Genomic DNA, 19,657 nt, shown 5'->3' with positions numbered 1-19,657 from the left:
ACGCTACCTGAACTTTGATGTCACACCAGCAGGTGGCGGTCATGTGCAGAGAACACACACACACACACACACACACACACACACATACATACACACACACATACATACACATACACTCTCTCACTCCACCAGGATCAGCTGGGAAACTCAACTGAAAGTCAGCTGCACTTCCGGTTTGAACCCAAAAGTTGAAATATGATTAAATACAAAATATTTACAAACAAAATAAAGAAAACTAAACAAGTGGAAAATGTGTCATAATAAAAATTGAAAATAAATTTGGAAGATGGAAAAATTAATAAAAATGAAATAGAAACTCGGGAAATGTAGAAGTGATTCAGTAAAAAAACTAAAATGAAATTGGAGTAAATTAAAATAAAATATGGAAACAAAAAGTAAAGTACAAAAAAGATGAATAAGACTAAAGGAAATGCGTGGAATAATTTCTGGAATCAAAGCAGAACCAAACAAAGAGAGAACAGTGTTTTATATCTGAACTCAAAACCAAAATGATGCAAAGAAGTGTGTTTTTATTTTCTAATTAGTTTCTATTTTATTTCGTTTGGACATTTTTGTTTACAGTCAGCTTTAAGTCGCGTTTTTAGTTTGAGTCAGTTTAATCATGATGGTACATTTAGGAAGCTCGGCGCAGGTCTTAGGATAAAACCAGCTTTTTAAAGCAGAGACAAAAAAACGCGTCCATCACTGCCTTATCGGGCAGGCTGTTTTTAATTTGACCGAACTAACAAATACAAAAACTTCCTATATTTGATTTTACTTTAGTTTAGCTTCCAAATGTTTCAGCTAGTTTTCATTTTTTCAAGTCTAGTTTATATTTTTATTCAATTTCAAAGATTTTTTTTCATCTAGTTTTAGTGTTTCGTGAGAGTTACCGGTATTTAGATGGGTTAATCGGTATTTAGATGGGTTAATCGGTATTTAGATGGGTGATTTTTCAGGAACGCGCTCTACCGCACCGCTTGCAGCTCTTATTGTGAAGGCCGCGTGGCCGTGCTGCGGGTGCCCGGCGGCTCGGAGTTTGTGGGAAAACAAACGGAGCGAGAAGTTTGAGCAGGTCCGCAAGCTGGTTTCTTTGTTTGGGTGATCTTCATCGCTCAGTCTTCCTCCTCCTCTTGTTTGTCCGCTGGGAAATGACGCTCCAGTGACGGTCAGACCGAGCCGAGCTAGAGGAAGAGGAGGATGCAGAGATGAAGCTGGTTTTGTGGGTCGTCGTGTTTTCCCTGCGGAGTCCAGCGGGGAGCTGCGGGAGCGGTGAGTGTCACGGAGCTCGTGGGCAGTTAGCACAGGAGCTAATGTGACTGCTTTACGTCCTCCGCCCGAAAACTGTCAGATTTAAACTTTTTAACATCCTGTCACCTGATGCTCTAACGTAAATCTGGAGCCTCTCAGTAACTCGGCCGACGTGAGTCTCATCCAGCAGCGCTTCTCTGAAGCTGTTTCTCACTTTTTAACACTCACAGATCTTTGCTCGGATCTGAATCGGTGAAAACTTCAGATTTAAGTTTCTTTCTGGTTTGCTGTGTTCACGCCGATTAAACCTTCAGGCTCGTGTCAAACTAAGTCAGTTCAGTTTTATTTATATAGCGCCAAATCACAACAAACAGTCGCCTCAAGGCGCTTTCAAACTAAAGAGTCATGACATTAATTCATTTACTGCACGTGGAGCAGCTCGCAAACACGATCACCTTAAATTGGGCCGGTTTTGAGTGGAGTTTGGTGTTCGGACCCATAAAGTGGGGTCAGTAGGCAAAGTGCGGCTTTCCAGGCTGATGCCGAGGGAATGCGGGTTTCAGGAAGGTTTATAGTCCATGAGGCACGATGTGAACCTGTCAGTCATTTTATTCAGGACATACGTCACTGCAGGTGTGTTGCAACACACACACACTACAGATAACTAAAGTTAAATCAGTAGATCTGAGTTCATGTCCTGAAGTTTCTCCTAAAAATTCACCTCAACACTTGTATCAGGTTCTAAATCCTGAAGATCTCATTTCTTTAATTTCTCCACTAGTTTGAATTTCCAGCTTTACCTTCATGAGTTCCACGTGAACACCTCCACACCTGTTAGTTTGTGTTTCAGACTGTACGTCTGCTCACAGGGGCTGCAGCGAGAATTGACTAGTATTAGTTATTGGCATTTGTATTGATATATTTTATGTTTTTATTTTACAAATATATTTCAAGTTTAATTAAATAAAGTAATCATTATATTTCCCCAGGTGTACTGTGGTTTTTTTGTAGTCATTTTCTTCCCTGCAGCATGACATCATCTCTGCAGGATGCAATGACCTCACCTTCTCACAGGCTCCTGCCTTGTGATGTCAGCGTGCAGGGAAATGATGTCACTTGCTCTCTCTGATTTGGATCTGATATTTGATTGGTTTTCAGCCTGCTTCTGCTCATGTTGAGTCAGACTTTCAAAATAAAAGCAGTTCAACTGTTTGCGAGCAGCTCCCGTGTTTTAATGAACTCTTAAATGTTCAGATTATTGATCGGTGATCAGTGACTCAAGAAGCTAAAAGCAGACAGATTCTCAGGCAGATTCTGAATGAGATTCTTATGAAGGACATCAGTGATGAGTCTGTTCCAGAAAGTTCAGAAAGAGCAGTCTTAAGGTTTGAGATGAAACTCACTCTCCTGCATGTAAAACACAAACATGTTTAAACAGATGTGAATCTGCTGATGTGAACACGTTAAACTTTCAGTGTGAGAGAAACAAAATTATTCAAACGAGCTTTGAGGCTCAGTGTGGAGGGATGAAGCTGACCCCTCTTCTGCCTCTGCTTTCCGCAGGCGTGGTGTTCACGAAGCACCCGTCCAATCAGACGGTGTCTCAGGGGAATGAGGTGCGGTTGGGCTGCGCCGTGGAGGGCGTTACAGAGCCCGAGATCATGTGGATGAAGGACGGCGAGAAGCTATACAGCACTGACCAGGTGTTCCTCACGCTGGGAGAGCAGCACTGGGAGACGTCACACAGGTGCAGGACACTCAATCAGTCAATGATCAATCAGAGCTGATCTGATTTGTTTGACTCTGATGAGTCAGTAAAGTCTTCAGACCTCAGAAAGAAAGTTGATGGTTAACTTAATTATTTATTAAACTAATGAAAACTTTAAAAACATATATTCTTTTAATTTTTGTTTGATTTCTTTTAAGTCTTCTCGTACGGGGGTGGGGGACCAAATTGCAGTGCAGCTGCTCCTGCTTCCTTCAGGTGGATTGAAACAGGACTCTGAAACAGAAACTGCTCGTCCCTGGTTTCTCTAAGTGAGTTTAATCCTGGCTGGAGGTATCAGCCTGTGGAGCTCATTCCTCTGCTGCTTCCTCCTGACTCAGCCGGAGGTTTTTTCAAAGTTCTCGGCTGCAGAGAGCATCGCGTGATTTTTTCGGTCCGTTATTTTAAGATGAACTATACTTTTTTTAAAGGGGGGAAAACACAATAAGTTTTCTCCCTAAATGCACTGTTAGAACTCAACTGGAGTTCCACAGGGTTCTGTACTGGGTCCTTCTTGTGCAGGTATAAAGCTCTGCGCAGGTGATTCAGAGGTTTATGTTCATGTTTTTAAAAAGCAGGAAGCTTCTTTCGGACTTTCAGGTGTAGTGATGTCACATCCATCACACCTGAAGCTGAGTCTCAGGAAGAGACTAGCAGCGAGGTGGTGAGTACAGCGAGGTGGGTCAGTGAGCATCAGCGGTGCAGCCGAGACAGGTGAAATGATTTGCTTTATTTTACCTGTTCGTGCTCCACAGCCGACATCCAGCATGAACTAAAATTCAGTTTATATGCAGATGACACTCTGATTTATGTTTCCTGATTGTTCACTCAAACTTCAACCTTCAGATAAATCTGTGGTTCCATCAGCTGATGGGAACACTCCAGCAGTTTTCCAGGACACACTTCCAGCCAAATCATCAGGGCAGAAGGTTCAGTTCCTCCATCAGTCTTTTAATGTGCACTGATGTTAGAAACAAGGTGGAAGTGTTTTTTGTTTTTTAGTCAAATTATTTTTAAATGCCTGCAAATGGGAAAGACGTGTGTTTACATTTTGATTTGGACCAGTTTTATTCTGCGCTGTTAAAATAGTAAAAAAAAAAAAAAAAGCCATGGAGTCTGGTTGGAGCAGCTCTCCGAGAGTCTGCCCCCAGCTCGCTGCCACTGCTCCTGCTGTTTCATGGTTAAACAGACATCCAGCAGTAAATAGAGGCAGAGCTGCTGTTTGCGTTTAACTTTTTCACCTTCCAACACCACCTCCTCCTCTGATTTCATCTGTTTCTCCTTCTTCCAAGGACTGGCTATAAGTTAACATTATGCCAGCTAACTGTTTGATCCGTTCACAGTTCGGTTCAACGAACCGTGGCTTCTAACCATCACACTTCTAGTGAACCGAGGTTTGAGTCCAGGCTGCAGCCGTTCAGACTTTGTGTTTTAGCTGCTGACTTCAGACTGTGAGGACTGCAGTGTGACCGTCAGGTTCCTCCTCTCTTATCTGACGGGTCCAGCAGCTCCCAGAAGCCTCAGAGAAATTAGCTTGTCAGGTGTGAAGCTTCTTTTGGATCAGTGATTCTGAGAAACTGACCTCAGATCTGTCAGTTTAATCTGCTTTACAGTCAGACTCCCAAATTGGAAATGAAGTAAAGGTCAGAGGTCAAGCAGAAATGCGGCAACAGTTCCCCGAACCATCACAGAACTGCCTGAACCTCAGAGGATGCTGCTGTAAATCATCACCTGGCCTGATGGTGGCAGTGTGCCTCTGTTTCAGTGTCTAAACACACACTCAGTGATACAGAAATGTGTCCGATTAGCCTGTTTTGTCACAGTAACACCACCCATTCCATCCTCTCATCCAAATGTGGTTCTGGTCCCAGCTGTTTGGTTCTGAAGAGGTTCTGGTTCTGATGTTCTGTGTTTGGTTCCAGTGTGAAGTCGGTCCAGCAGCAGGATGCAGGTCAGTACTGGTGTGAGGTGGAGTTCCACGACCTGACGTTCTCCTCTGAGCGAGCCTGGATCACAGTGGAAGGTGAGGACCCTGAATGCACCACAGAGCCGCCTCCTGCTCACATTTCCGAGCGTGCTCCTTGTTCACCTCCTCGTCCTCCCACAGGAGTCCCTCACTTCACGCAGGAGCCCCAGGATGTGGCGACGTTCCCTAATGCTCCCTTCAACCTGACCTGCGCTGCTGTTGGCCCCCCTGAGCCCGTGGAGGTGCTGTGGTGGCTGGGAGGAGTCCAGAAGGGAGAGCCCAAACCCTCGCCTTCTGTCCTCCACGTCCCAGGTCAGAGCAAAACGCCATCCAGGTGCATCATCGGAGATTTCCTCCAAGTATCTCAAGTGTCCCATTCAAATTCAGAAAACTTTATTACTCAGCTGGAGCTCACACACCTTTGTTTGATAAGGGACTCAGACCTGAATCAGTCACAGGTTTATGACCTCATTATAGAGCAGTTAGGTACACACACACACAAACACACGCTGGGAACTGGATTTAATCCAAAGTTCAGTTGAACTGCAGCCGGATCACACAATGTTTTTCCAGCTTAAAGTTCTCCCACATGGTGAGGAATTCCAGCATCGGCTGATTCATACTTTAAATGTCTTAGACATCCATTTGTTACCTGCTGTGTGTGTGTGTGTGTGTGTGTGTGTGTGTGTGTGTGTGTGTGTGTGTGTGTGTGTGTGTGTGTGTGTGTGTGTGTGTGTCAAAGTTTAACTACATGATGATTATTAGATGATTATTATCGAGAGGAAATGTGGTGAAATCAGTGCTGTCATTCAGTCACCTCTGACTCTGCTGCTCGTCCTCTGGTTTTTGGTCATCAATCAATAACGTCATAATAATTATAATAATCAGTCTGATTTAATCCTTTTAGATCTTTCAGTTACTACATTACAACACTTCCTGTACCAATTTCAGACTAAAAGCATATTAGCAGAAACACCTCATTTCATAACGAGGCTTTTATTGTGAAACTCAGATGAGTTTTGAGCTGTGAAGGTGATCAGACAGGAGACTTTATGAGCTGTTCATGGAGTCTGAGTAACACCCGATCACGTGATCTCTGTGTTGGTTAGAGCCCCGAAATCGAGCGTCAGCTTCGTGTGGGCGTGCATTCCTCAGGTATAACATACATGCTTTGGTTTCAGGTCACCGGTCAATGAGTCTGCAGACAGAGGCTGAAGCTGAAATGCTTTTTCAGGTGGTGAGAAGACACCAGATTTAGGTGCTTCTCGCCACCTGACCTTCCTTCAGTGAACTGTTAACTCTCCCTTCATGGCGGTCAAAATTCAGACTATCATTTTACCTCACAGAACACCACACATGGTCATCTACCAATAAAATTACAGCTTTAGCGAGCAGAGTTAAGTGACCTCCATCTACTGAGACTGAAACACTGAAACCCAAGCATCCAGACATGCTCACAGTACAGATCCTGTGGTTCCAGTGCTCTGATGGCTTCAGTCTGTAAATGGAGGCAATTACAGGATGCACACACACACACACACACGCACACACTTTCCTGTCAGAGGCCGTGTCATCTTTCAGGCAGGAATATTCAGCTCTAAACTGAACTTGTATTGATCCAGAGTCTGAATCAGCTGATCACCCACAGTGCACCTGGAGCACCTCTCTCATTGTGTGTGTGTGTGTGTGTGTGTGTGTGTGTGTGTGTGTGTGTGTGTGTGTGTGTGTGTGTGTGTGTGTGTGTGTGTGTGTGTGTGTGCGCATGCATACAGGTGTGAACAGCAGCATCAAGTTTTACTGTGAAGCAAAGAACGCCAGAGGAATCTCTGTGTCCAGAACTGGAACAGCTCACATCAAAGGTGAGGCCACACCCATGCAGGTGTAAGCTGAGCTGTGATTGGGTGACTCTCTGTGGGGACAGGGCCTGTAAACGGCGTGTCTGTGTGTCTCAGTGCTGCCGGCGGCTCCAGTCAGCCTGCGGATCCTCAGGACAGTGGACAACATCACGGTGTCATGGACGCCAGGATTCACTGGTCACTCTGAGCTGTCCACCTGCGTCATCCAGGTAATGCACACCTTAACATTGACTAGTAGTCCTCAGAAAGGTCCTCACTTCACTGCAGAATCAATAACTCCAAATTTTCTTTCTTCCCATGCCTCCACCTCAGGTGTCGAGGCACTCCGCCCGTAGGTGGGACCTCCCTCAGCAGGAGGTTCAGGTTCCTCCTCACCTGCGTGTACTGACCCATCTGAGGAGTCACTCCAACTACAGCGTGAGGGTCTCCTGTGTGAATGAGGTGGGGGCGTCTCCTTTCTCCCCCTGGCTGCACTTCCAAACACCTGAGTCAGGTATGACAGGTGCAGCTGCATCATGTGACCAGCTGTGTTTTAATTTGACGTTAGTCTGAACCTCACTGTTCATTTCCTCATTGTGAGCAGAGCAGTGAGACATCCACAGACTGCACTGTTTGATCAGTAAACAGAAGCTGCAGCTCTGTGTGTGTGTGTGTGTGTGTGTGTGTGTGTGTGTGTGTGTGTGTGTGTGTGTGTGTGTGTGTGTGTGTGTGTGTGTGTGTGTTGAGGGCTCTGGTCCAGTAGATTCCAGTCCACTCCGTACAATCAGCTTTTGTTTGTGGCCTAAATCCACATGAAAGGACTGCAGCGGCGTCGCTGGCGCCCCCTGCAGGCGGATCTCACAGTCAGACACACAGTCTATTCAGCCGCAGTGACCCACATTCAGAGGAAGCCCTGGACTGAAGCTCCAGGCCTGAGCAGCTGAAACCAGAGAAAAACCCGGAGCAAAAGAAACGTCCAGAAAAATAAAATCAGCAGCAAAGCAAACAGAAACTGAAGAAATGGCAGTAAAAAAGTAGAGGCCGATAGAATCGGTAGAACCTCAGGGCCGATAGAATTGGTGGAATCAACTGATGCATTTTCAGCTTTCGTTGGCTCTTTTTGATGTACCTTTACATATCTATAACTTTGATTCTGTGTAATCCCATCTGCAGTACCCTCTGTGGCCCCCGTGAACTTGACCTTTGACCTCTCAGAGCAGCAGCTCTTTCTGAAGTGGGCGGAGCTTCAGGAAGACGAGCTGCAGGGGAAACTGTTGGCCTACAAGGTGCAGTGGACTTTGGCAGGAGAGACTCAGGTGAGATGTCAAACAGGGTTTGTCTGTGTGGGCATTGTGATTGGAGGAGGAGGGTGATGGTGGTGATGATGTCAGCATCTCTGCCTCCAGGAGCCGCTGCTATTTAAGGAGAACTCTGCCCGCCTCTCTGGAGGAGGTCGTTTCTTTAATGCTTCCTTCCAGGTGGCGGCCTGCACAGCGGTGGGCTGCGGACCGTGGAGCCCCCCGGTGCTGGTGCTACCCCCCTCAGGTACTCTCAGAGGTGATGTCAGCTCTGATGTCACTACAACGGCCTTTTATAATGTTTATCGATTGATTATGGATGAGATGGAGTGATGGTTCCTCCCTGCTGCTCCCTCAGCACAGATCCGGGTCCAGCGGAGCCACATGTGGGTCGGCCTGCTGCTCGGCCTGCTGGTTGCTACCATTGTTGGCCTGTTGCTGACCGTCGTTGCTCAGCGCCGCGAGAAAGAGACACAGTTTGGGTACGAATACGTTCACGCAGCGGCTCAAAGTTTCAACAACACACCGTCCTGCTCCCACACAGACTCTGCCCGCTAAAAGTAGTCCCTAACAAACATTTAATTAACTTTGAAAAAGTTTCTGGATGTTTCGGTTTGTGACCCAGTGAGCTGCGAGCATAAAGCGTCGTGTCTAAATGTTTTATTTCCCATCTGTTTTCAGCTCAGCCTTCAAGTCTCCGGGTGCAGAGACCTCAGTTTCCTTCACAGCAGCTCGGTCCTTCAGCAGAAATGTCACGGACCTGCAGGAGTCCACCTGTGAGTCTGATTACCTGCTCTGAGACTCTGAGCATGCTCAGTGTGCTCTGAGACCCGCTCTGTGTGCTTATTGACCAACAGCAGCAAGTCACATCTGCAGAGGTGATGTGAACAGAACAAAAACAAAAAGGTTATTGATGTGGACCGGGACTGAGGGAACACACTGGAGAGTCAGACCTTTGAGTATTTTAATGTCAGTGAGGATGATTAGCTGCTGTCCACAGGTGTGTGTGTGTGTGTGTGTGTGTGTGTGTGTGTGTGTGTGTGTGTGTGTGTTTGCACCTGCCCTCGCTGACTCTGTGTCTCCCCCTCCAGTGGACAGTCTCGGCATCAACGATGAGCTGAAGAATAAACTGAAAGACGTTTTGATTTCTGAGCGGCTGCTGACGCTGGGACACATGCTGGGGAAAGGTATCGCCATGACAATGATAAACGTGTAAACAGGAAGCTGCAGTAAATGTCACTTCCTTTTCCCTTGTAATCAGTCATTGGAGCCAAAAACAGTGATTCATGAATTAATTTATTTTTTAATGAAACTAAATCACCTGATTGCTCCAGCAGGGTGCATGTCACTGTGTGAAAAAAGCACCTGAAGACATCACCTGACCTTTTATAGGCAGATCAGTTATAACTTAGACAGATCAATGATGAGTGTGATTAGATGTTAGAATCTGAACGTGTGTGTATGTGAGAGAGAGCAAGCTCAGTGTTGGCGTGGCTGACTGTGTGCAAAACACAACAAAGTGCTGTGTCAGGAAACACTGACTGTCAGGAGATCAACTTTCACCTGAGTTCACCTTCTAATGATGGTTCCCATTTACCAGAAGTAGAAATTATTACCCTCCCCCAAACACACTTACACACACACACACACACACACACACACACACACACACACACACACACACACACACACACACACACACAGATAAACAAATTTATGAAAAATAAAGTAATAATATTAGTGTTCCAGCGAGGAAGAAAATTCAGGAAAATGTGTTGAGACAAAAAGAAAAATTGTTCATTCAACATGTCAGAAAAATGTTGATTTATAAATATCAAATATATTCATCAAAGAGTGTTAGAATAATTTCCAAAATATGTAAAAGTATGCCTGAAGAAAGTGTGAGTTAACATGAAGAATTAATAAAGGCTTGTTTACCTGTGCAGGTGAGTTTGGCTCAGTGCGTGAGGCCTTCCTGAAGAGTGAGGACTCATCCGTCCAGAAGGTAGCAGTCAAAGTTTTGAAATGTGAGTTGGTTCTCCTTCCTCCTCTTTCTTCTCCTTCTACCTCCTCCTCTTTATGCAGCTGAAGTGTTCAGTAACCTGAACATATGACCTCTTCCAGCTGACATCACCTCATCAGGTGACATTGAGCAGTGTCTGAAGGAGGCGGCCTACATGAAGGACTTCCACCATCCCAATGTCATCCAGCTCATTGGTAACACACACATACCACAGGTTAGTCAGAGGTCAAAGGTCAGATCGTGCAGCTGACAGACTGTCCTGTCTAACAGGAGTGAGCCTCCACCGGCGTCCTGGCCAGCGACTGCCAATCCCGATGGTGGTTCTGCCGTTTATGAAGCACGGAGACCTGCACACCTTCCTGCTGCTGTCCAGGCTGGGAGACGAGCCGTTTGTAAGGAGGCGCCCGCCGATCCTCAGTCTGATCAATAACCTGTATGGTGCTCTGATCAGATAACCGATCTGTCTCTTCATCAGGACCTGCCTCTGCACACGCTGGTCCAGTTTATGTTGGACATCTCTCGGGGGATGGATTATCTGAGCAGCAAGAACATCATCCACAGAGACCTCGCCGCCAGAAACTGCATGTCAGTCCACCAATCAGATGAGCCAATCAGATCCACTCTGTCTTAATGTCAGACCGTAGTTATCATGAGTGTTGTCATTATTCTCCGTCTCACACAGAGCATGTTTTACATAAAGTTTCTGTTTGTTGGAAAATAAAATTGAACTTTATTGATTAAAAACCATAAAAACAGTTAATGTGAGAATTGGGTTTCTAAAAACAGAACTTTGATTCTGCTGAAAACATTAAGACATTTTACAGACTCTGAGAGCTACAGTGAAGTGTGTGTGTGTGTGTTTGTGTTTCAGGCTGAACGAGGACATGACTGTGTGTGTGGCGGACTTCGGCCTCTCTAAGAAGATCTACAGTGGAGATTATTACCGTCAGGGCTCTGTCTCCAAACTCCCCGTCAAGTGGATCGCTCTGGAGAGTCTGGCTGATAATGTGTACACCACGCAGAGTGACGTGGTATGCGCACACGCATGCACACACATGACCATGAATTTGACTTTTTGACCTTAGAGGACATGCAGCAGTATGTAAATATGGTTTTAATCAAGCTTTGCTGCTGCTCCGTGAAGAGTCTGACTGATCTGACTATGCAGCAGCTTCATGCTGAGGCATGTTTAAACACTTCTATACAGTTTAAACAGGTTGGTGGTAACCGTTAGCTCTCCCACAGCAGATCCCGAGCAACCAGGTAATCAGGCTGGTTGGGTTACTGTGAGGAGGAAGCGTATAAACTGGTTATTGGCGACTCTGAGAAACATGCAGCTAGTGACACCAGCAGCTGTATTTGATTTGATCGCAGTCTTGTCCTTTCTAATTAGAAAATCAAAAACATGTTTTATTTGTTATTATCTATCGTCCACCTGGTCCTTACTCAGAGTTTCTGATTTCTCAGACTTTTTATCTGATTTAGTGCTCAGATCAGATAAAATCATTACAGTGGGTGATTTTAACATCCATGTAGATGCTGAGAATGACAGCCTCAACACTGCATTTAATCTATTGTTAGATTCAATTGGCTTCTCTCAAAATGTAAAGGAGCCCACCCACCACTTTAATCGTACTCTGGATCTTGTCCTAACATATGGCATAGAAACTGAAGACTTAACAGTATTCCCTGAAAGCCCCCTCCTGTCTGATCATTTCTTAGTAACATTTACATTTACTTTAATGGATTACACAGCAGTGGGGAATAAGTTTTATTACAGTAGAAGTCTTTCTGAAAGTGCTGTAACTAAGTTTAAGGATCTAATTCCTTCATTGTTATGCTCTTCAGTGCCAACACAGTGCAGAGCAGCTACCTAAACTCTGCTCCCAGTGAGGTCGATTATCTCGTCAATAGTTTTACATTCTCACTGCGTATAACTTTGGATACTGTGGCTCCTCTGAAAAGGAAAGCTTCAAATCAGAAGTGCCTGACTCTGTGGTATAATTCACAAACGCACAGCTTAAAGCAGATAACCCGAAAGCTGGAGAGGGAATGGCATCTCACTAAATTAGAAGATGCTCATTTAGCCTGGAAAAAGAGTTTGTTACTCTATTTATATATTTAAAAAAAAAAAAAAAAAAAAAAAAAAAAGCCCTCCATAAAGCTAGGACATCTTATTATTCATCACTGATATCTCCAAAATTAGAAACATCCTGTCTCTTGTAATTCATTATTATCAGGCTGTCCTAAAAGCTCCCTGAAAAGCCTTCAGCTGATCCAAAATGCTGCAGCTAGAGTACTGACAGGGACTAGAAAGAGAGAGCAGATTTCTCCCTTATTGGCTTCTCTTCATTGGCTCCCTGTTAAATCCAGAATAGAATTTGAAAATCCTTCTCTTCACATACAAGGTGAATAATCAGGCCCCATCTTATCTCAAAGACCTCATAGTACCATATCACCCCAATAGAGCACTTCTCTCTCAGACTGCTGGCTTACTTGTGGTTCCTAGGATACTTAAGAGTAGAATGGGAGGCAGAGCCTTCAGCTTTCAGGCCCCTCTTCTGTGGAACCAGCTCCCAGCTTGGATTTGGACTGACACCCTCTCTATTCTTCATTCACCTCTTTTCACTCTGTTTATACAGTACCAGTCAAACGTTTGGACACATCTTCTAATTCAGTGGTTTTTTGTTATTTTAAATTTGTCTGCATTGTAGATTAAAACTAAAGTCATCCAAACTATGAAGAAATACACGTGGAATTATTTATGAAACAAAATAGTTTTAAATAAACCAGACTGTGTTTCGTATTTTAGATTCAGGGTACGCACCTTAGATGACAGTTTTGCACATCTTGGCATTTTCTCAGTCAGCTTCATGAGGTAGTCACCTGGAATGGCTTTCAGTTAACAGCTGTGTCTTGCCAAGTTCTTGCCCTCTTAATGTGTTTGAGACCATCAGATGTGTTGTGAAGTAGAGCTGGTATAGAGTGTTTGAGTAATGTTCTAATCTGTATTATGGCAAGAACTACTCAACTAAGTAAAGAAAAATGACAGTTTATCATTATTTTAAGAAATGAAGGTCAGTCAATCTGAAAAATTTCAAGAACTTTGAAGGTATCCTCACGTGCAGTTGCAAAGACCATCAAACATTATGATGAAACTGACGGTGCTGATGAAAGTCAGCCTCAGAAACCACAAGTTAACAGCACCCCAGATAAGAACCCACCTAAATGCTTCAGAGTTCAAGTAACAAACACATCTCAACATCAACTGTTCTGAGAAGACAGCATGAATCTGAGCTTTATGGTTGAATTGCTGCAAAGAAGCCTCTTCTAAGGAAGAACAACAAGAAGAAGAGAACGGCTTGGGCCAATGAACACAAGGAATGGACATTAGACCAGTGAGGCGACTGTTTGTTGTGATTTGGTGCTATATAAATAAAACTGAATTAAATTGAATTGGAAATCTGTCCTTTGGTCTGAGGAGTCCAAATTTGAGATTTTTGGTTCCAAACACCATGTCTTTGTAAGACACAGAAAAGGTGAGCGGATGGTTCCTACAGCATTCTGCATGCCATCCATCTGGTTTGTGCTTAGTGGGTCCATCATTTGTTCTTCAACAGGACAATGACCCCAAACACACCTCCAGGCCGTGTAAGAGCTATTTGACCAAGAAAGAGAGTGATGGAGTGCTGCGTCAGATGACCTGGCCTCCACAATCACCTGATCTAAACCCAGTTGAGAAGGTTTGGGATGAGTTGGACCACAGAGTGAAGGCAAAGCAGTCAACAAGTGTTCAGCACCTCTGAGAACTCCTTCAAGACTGTTGGAAAACCATTTCAGGTGATTCATGAAGCTGATTGAGAGAATGCCAAGAGTGTGCCTACAAAGCAAAAGGTGCCTACTTTGAAGAATCTAAAATCTGAAACATATTTTGGGTGGTTTAACACTTTTAAGTTTACTACATGATTCCTTATGTGTTCCTTCATAGTCTGGATAACTTCAGGATTAATTTACAATGTAGGAATAAAAGAAAAAACAGAAAACATTGAATGAGAGAGTTTTTCCTTCCAACTGTCGCCAAGTGCTGCTCATAGGGGGATGTTTTGATTTTTGGGTTTTCTCTGTAATGATTGTAGGGTCTTAACCTCACAATATAAAGTGCCTTGAAGCAACTGTTTGTTGTGACTTGGCACTATATAAATAAAATTGAATTGACCTCCTGCTGGTGGTGGTTGTCAGACTAAAGAAATTCTCTGGTTCAGGCTCAGCCAGCTGCTGTCACCTTATCGTCTCTTTAGTCTTCATTGCTGCCACCTGCTGGACAGGTGTGAAGAAGAAATAAACTCAACCATGTGTGTTTCAGGAGACCAGCGTGTCTGCAGGAAGGAACATTTTAGGAAGTAAAAATAACTAAAAGTTTCAGGTTGTTTGGGTGGAAACTAAGTGAATGATAACTGCGCGTGTGTGTCTGTGTGTGTGTGTCAGTGGGCGTTTGGTGTGACGATGTGGGAGATCATGACTCGCGGCCAGACTCCGTATCCCGGCGTGGAAAACTCTGAGATCTACGAGTTCCTGATCAAAGGAGAACGACTGAAGAAACCGTCCGACTGCCGAGACGACATGTGAGTGTGTAAACAATAACAACAATGTAAACGACAGTAACACAATCAACAGCAGCACAAAAAACATCAGGGCCCTGCACTGTGAAGTGAGCTCAGCATATCCAGAGTTCCCCCCTGTGTGTTCACAAAAAAGAGGCAGTCCTAGCAGCATCTGACCAATCTGAAAGGGCCGTTCAACCAGTCATGTGACTCTTCTACAGGAAATGATCCCTACTGCCACCTACTCCAATCAGAGGCATTCCTGTAATGATCAAAGATCTCTAAAGAACATAAAAATCTACAGTGAAATAATCTGAGATACTGAAGCTGTGAGACTGGTTAATCTGCTGGTTTCTGGCACAGAAACAAAGATCTGAGCTGCAGTGAATGATTCTGAGTTAGTCTCAGTGCTGCTGCTGATTTCTAAGGTGACTCTGAGACTTTAAACACATTAAAGCTTCCTGTCCCACAGCCTGATGAAGGAGGCGTGGAAATCAGAGATCAGAGTGAGATTACTGTGACTGAACAGATATGAATTGGTCTTCTTGGTGTGTGTCTGTGTTTCCCACATCAACACGTTATTACACACAAAGTCAGTCTGAGCTGCTGTAACTTTACAGCTGAGCTTCATTCAGTGCTTTTAGTATAGAGAACATATTCACCCAGCAGAGAGTCTGCACTGGCATATCAGGCATAACATTATGACCTCCTGCCTAATATTGCGTTGTTCCTATTTATGCTGCTAAAACAGCCCTGACCCATCGAAGCATGGACCCCTGAAGCTGTGCTGAGAGGCCACAGCCTCAGAATACAGTTTCCATGAAAGGGTGTACACGGTCTGCAACAATGCTTAGGTAGGTGGTACGTGTCAAAGTAACATCCACATGGATGGAAGGACCCAAGGTTTCCCAGCAGAACATTGCCTAAAGCATCACCCTGCCTCTGCTGGCTTGCCTTCTTCCCATAGTGCATCATGGTTCCAGGTGTTCCCCAGAACCTATCAGAGCCAGCATGAACTTTTTCAGCAGTTTGAGCTACAGTAGCTCGTCTGTTGGATCGGACCACACAAGCCAGCCTTCACTCCCCATGTGCATCAGTGTCCCTCGCTGGTTCATCATTGTTCCTTCCTTAAACGCTTGACAGATACTGACTGCAGACCAGGAACACCCCACGAGAGCTGCAGGTTTGAAGATGCTCTGACCCAGTGGTCTAGCATCACAGTTTGGCCTCAAACTCATTCAAATCCTCACGCTGCCCATTTTTCCTGCTTCTAACATCAACTTTGGGGACAAAATGTTCACCTATATCCCACCCACTAACAGGTGATAATCTGTTTTATTCACTTCATGTTCTGCCTGATTGGTTTCTGTCACTCTGAGAACATGCTAGAAATCAAAAACTCAGTGCAATCATGGCGCTTCCAGCTGATTTTAAACTCTGAGCATCAGCTGCTGCTGACAGCTTTAGTTTTTTTTTATATCCTCTCAGCTGCAGATTCGCTGCTGTTCGAGGGTTTAGAGTAAATATTAAATATAAAAACAGAGTTCAAACACAGGCTCAGTCTGCGTACACGTCTGATCTGAGGTCAGACAGTACAGTGTAGGTGTCCTGTTTTAGGATCAGATATTAATGCTTATAGAACAATAAAATTATTGTAAAATTTTTGCTGCCAACAGGAAACAAATGCAGGAATAAAGCTGCATCTAAGAATCTGTATTTATTCCTGAGGCTCATCAGGGAAACAGATTTCAGACACTCTGGCTCTCCCTGCAGAGGTCTGAGGGATCTTCCTGGAATGGTGATGCTTTTTTCCTGGCGATTTGATTGGTCAGTGGGTGGTGATTTCATACCTGCTGATCTCTAATCTGAAGCATAAGTTACCATGGTGATAAACGGTGGTAAGAAGTGAACCAGCGCACAGAAAAGCCAGGGTTACCTGGATCAGAGGAAACTCTGCTTCGATGTGCAGGCCCCTGTGTACAGTAACACACATCACATGCACAGTAACAACAACACAAACATTAGTCTATAAACAACAGTAAACATCAACCCACTTTCTGAACAGACAACCTGCCAGGAAACAGCAGCAGCACCCTCACCTTTCAAAATAAAGCTGATCACTTCAAATGTGTGGACTCTGTGGTGCCTCCTGGTGGTGACAGAGGAGAATTTAACTACCTTCTTCTTTGGTTGTCAGATATGAGATCATGCACAGCTGTTGGAGTCCAGTACCTAAATGTCGGCCCAGCTTCCAGCAGCTGGTTGGCCAACTGGAGGCGCTGTGGCTCAGCCTGTCCCCCGCCCCCACTCAGAAGGAGCCATTGCTCTATGTCAACCTGGAGAGCAACGAAGGAGAGCATGGAGGAGGAGCCGAAGCCTGGGCCCCGGGGCTGGAGGAGGCCGCGGCTTTGAGCTGGGGTGTCCCCTGGCAGCGGCAGGTGGAGGTCGAGGAGAAAGACTGGCTGATTGGGTCAGGGGCGGCGTTCGCCATTGGTGGCGACTACAGGTACATCATTGGCCCCTGTGGAGCCTCCGAGGAGGAGGAGGGGAGGAGGAGGTCCGTGGACACATTACAGGAAGAGGTCAGGGACGAAGAGGATGACATTGTCATCAACGTCTGAATACTGACCAATCACAGTGCTCCTCTGTCAACTGATCAGACACTCACTTCAAGGCACGGAGCAGCAGCAGGCAGGTGGAGACAGACTGAGGGACAGTCAGGACCACCCCTCCCAGTCTCTGAACCATTTCCTGTTTTCAGATTCAAACGATCAATAAAGAAATCGATCAGCAGATGAACCATTGAAGGAGGAAAGAAGGAGTTTGTAGACGTCACTTTTTCACAGACTGAGAAAAATCAGCATATTGAAGCTTCCTGATTAGTGGCGAGGAAACGGAAGGGGGTGCTGAAACACGTCATTAATAAACTTGGTTTGTTTTGGTATTCATGAACGTCAGAAAATCAATAATTCATGTTTTATTAATTGATCTGTGGTCCATTTGTGTTCTCATGTCATCTTCAAACTTTTGGTGAATTCTCATGTCTGAGCCATTAAGCAACAAATCTATTATTAATCACTTCCTGTTAACTAATCGATTAATCAGCCTGGATATTTTCAGCTCGTGTTTTAGAGGATGATATTTGGTTACGTGAATAAAATGGAGAGAGTTGTGCTTTTATTCTGAAAGACTGAGGTGTCCCAAAGACATCTGTGACCACATTTGGGCCAGTAGCCTCCCATTGGAAACCACTGAACTGAACCTTTATTAACACTTGAGGTTTATTTCAGGTTTGACCTTCCTGCTGGAGCTCCTCCCACAAAGCGTCCATCTTTCTGAACTGAAGTGCTTGGACTTTTTATTACATTTCACCAGCTGCAGGAAAGGTGGCTCCACCTCCTACTCACCCACCAGTAACATGGTCAGTCACATGGTTGCTCAGCTGCACTCTTATTGGATGCTAAAATCCTGGTTTCACAGGTAAAGCGAGGGCATTTGTTTTGTCATTTTGACTTGAAGCTCCTCCTCAGCGATCAGAGTCTGAGTTGTTGAGTAAACGTCCAGCAGGTGGTAATCTTTCCGTTCTCACGGTTCATGAATGAGACCGTTAAAAACTGCTTTCTGATCAGATTTATTGGAAAAAAATGTCCGAAAGCTGCTTCACCTGTACTGAGGCCTGCTGTGGTCTTCATACATGTGACTTCAGGCCCCTCAGTGGGCCCCTCTGTGGTGATTGGTTGCCCCCGGTTGCTGCTGCTGTAACAGTGAAGCTGTTTTTTACTGAATTAACTTGTTTATAATGGTGACAGATGATTTATTGATCCTCTAACTGGTTAATATTGGTTATTGATCCTAGTTTGTGTCTGCAGTTTTTTGTGTTGCTATGATGACATTCCTTACCTCTGTGTGTGACCTCTTACTGACTCCAGATCTATAAGCAAGTGATAAATGAATAAAATGTTTCTGGTTTCTCTGGCTTCGTGTTCTGATCTGAGATCAGACACAAATACAGTGCTGATCGATTGATTACACTGTTCACACCTCAGAGTTCGGTTCTGATTAAACAAACATGCTTTCCATGAAGTCATTTCAGCACGCTTCACGATTGCCTGCCAGAGTTTAAAACTGAACTTTCAGACCTGCTGAAATCAATCATCAAGCACACAAAAATATAAGTACTGAGGAAAATATCTATTGATCAGCTGGTTTCTAATTCTGTGGATCCATTTGAACCAAAAATAAATAAAAATCCCAGATTCACAAAAAAGAGGATTAAAATTGTCACGGGTGCAGATAGTCAGGTATAAGATTAGGTTTATTTGTCACATGCAGTTATACACAAAATGCCCAGTGAAATGTATTTTGTATCTGCAGCTGATAAGTAGTAAAAATATATAAATAAGAATAAAAATAAGTAATACTATACAGAATCGAATAATTTACATTGTGCAACAATAGTGCAGTTTAGGGCTCAGAGTTGGGCAGATAAAAACTTCTTCAACCTTTCAGTCTTAGGCCTCAGGCAGCGGTAACGCCGGCCTCATGGGAGCAGGGAGAAGAGAGAGTGTCCAGGGTGGCTGGGCTGTTGAAGGATGGTCTTAGCCCTTAACCTGCACTGCTTGGTGTAAATGTCCTGGAGGTTGGGGAGGGTGGTTCTGATGATCCGTTCAGCTGAACAAACCACCCTTTTAAGGGCCATGAAGTTCTGCTTAGTGCAGTTTCCCATCCAGGTAGTGATGCTCTTGATGGTGCAGGTGTAAAATTTCCTGAGCACCTTGAGTGGGAGCTTGAAGTCTCTCAGCCGCCTGAGGAGGTAGAGACGCTGTCTGGCCTTCTTCACAGTGGTGTTAATGTGATGAGTCCAGGACAGGTCCTGTGAGATGGTCACTCCCAGGTATTTGAAATGTCCACTCTTCCC

The 19,657-nt window shown here is 44.6% G+C and overlaps 1 protein-coding gene across 2 annotated transcripts; it reads left to right on the top strand.

Annotated features, from left to right (window-relative positions):
- The first annotated feature begins 1,030 nt into the window (after positions 1-1,030).
- Positions 1,031-18,700, top strand: tyro3 (TYRO3 protein tyrosine kinase). Of its 2 annotated transcripts, XM_030759104.1 has the most exons (20): positions 1,031-1,272; positions 2,815-2,998; positions 4,939-5,039; positions 5,124-5,294; positions 6,755-6,841; positions 6,935-7,047; positions 7,151-7,331; positions 7,991-8,133; positions 8,224-8,362; positions 8,474-8,597; positions 8,797-8,891; positions 9,207-9,302; positions 10,062-10,142; positions 10,240-10,332; positions 10,409-10,530; positions 10,614-10,723; positions 11,010-11,169; positions 14,624-14,760; positions 16,937-17,406; positions 18,398-18,700. In XM_030759104.1, exons 1-19 carry the CDS (start codon positions 1,209-1,211, stop codon positions 17,358-17,360), a joined length of 2,625 nt encoding a protein of 874 aa, XP_030614964.1. In that variant the 5' UTR covers positions 1,031-1,208; the 3' UTR covers positions 17,361-17,406; positions 18,398-18,700. The 2 variants fall into 2 exon arrangements, with proteins under 2 accessions (XP_030614964.1, XP_030614963.1); XM_030759103.1 differs by having other exon boundaries at positions 16,937-18,700.
- The last annotated feature ends 957 nt before the right edge of the window (positions 18,701-19,657 follow it).

Source organism: Archocentrus centrarchus, chromosome 22 (assembly GCF_007364275.1).
Source record: "Archocentrus centrarchus isolate MPI-CPG fArcCen1 chromosome 22, fArcCen1, whole genome shotgun sequence".
In the NCBI taxonomy this organism is placed as follows: Eukaryota; Metazoa; Chordata; class Actinopteri; order Cichliformes; family Cichlidae; genus Archocentrus; species Archocentrus centrarchus.
Note: the sequence above shows the minus strand (reverse complement) of the source record. Positions and strands in the feature narration are given on the sequence as shown.

Excerpts from the sequence above, each read along its gene's own strand:
- tyro3 (XM_030759104.1), top strand. The coding sequence starts at position 1,209 with ATGAAGCTGGTTTTGTGGGTCGTCGTGTTTTCCCTGCGGAGTCCAGCG. Across the intron at positions 9,303-10,061 it reads GGGACACATGCTGGGGAAAG|GTGAGTTTGGCTCAGTGCGT; the intron begins GTATCGCCATGA and ends TTACCTGTGCAG. Across the intron at positions 10,333-10,408 it reads CAATGTCATCCAGCTCATTG|GAGTGAGCCTCCACCGGCGT; the intron begins GTAACACACACA and ends CCTGTCTAACAG.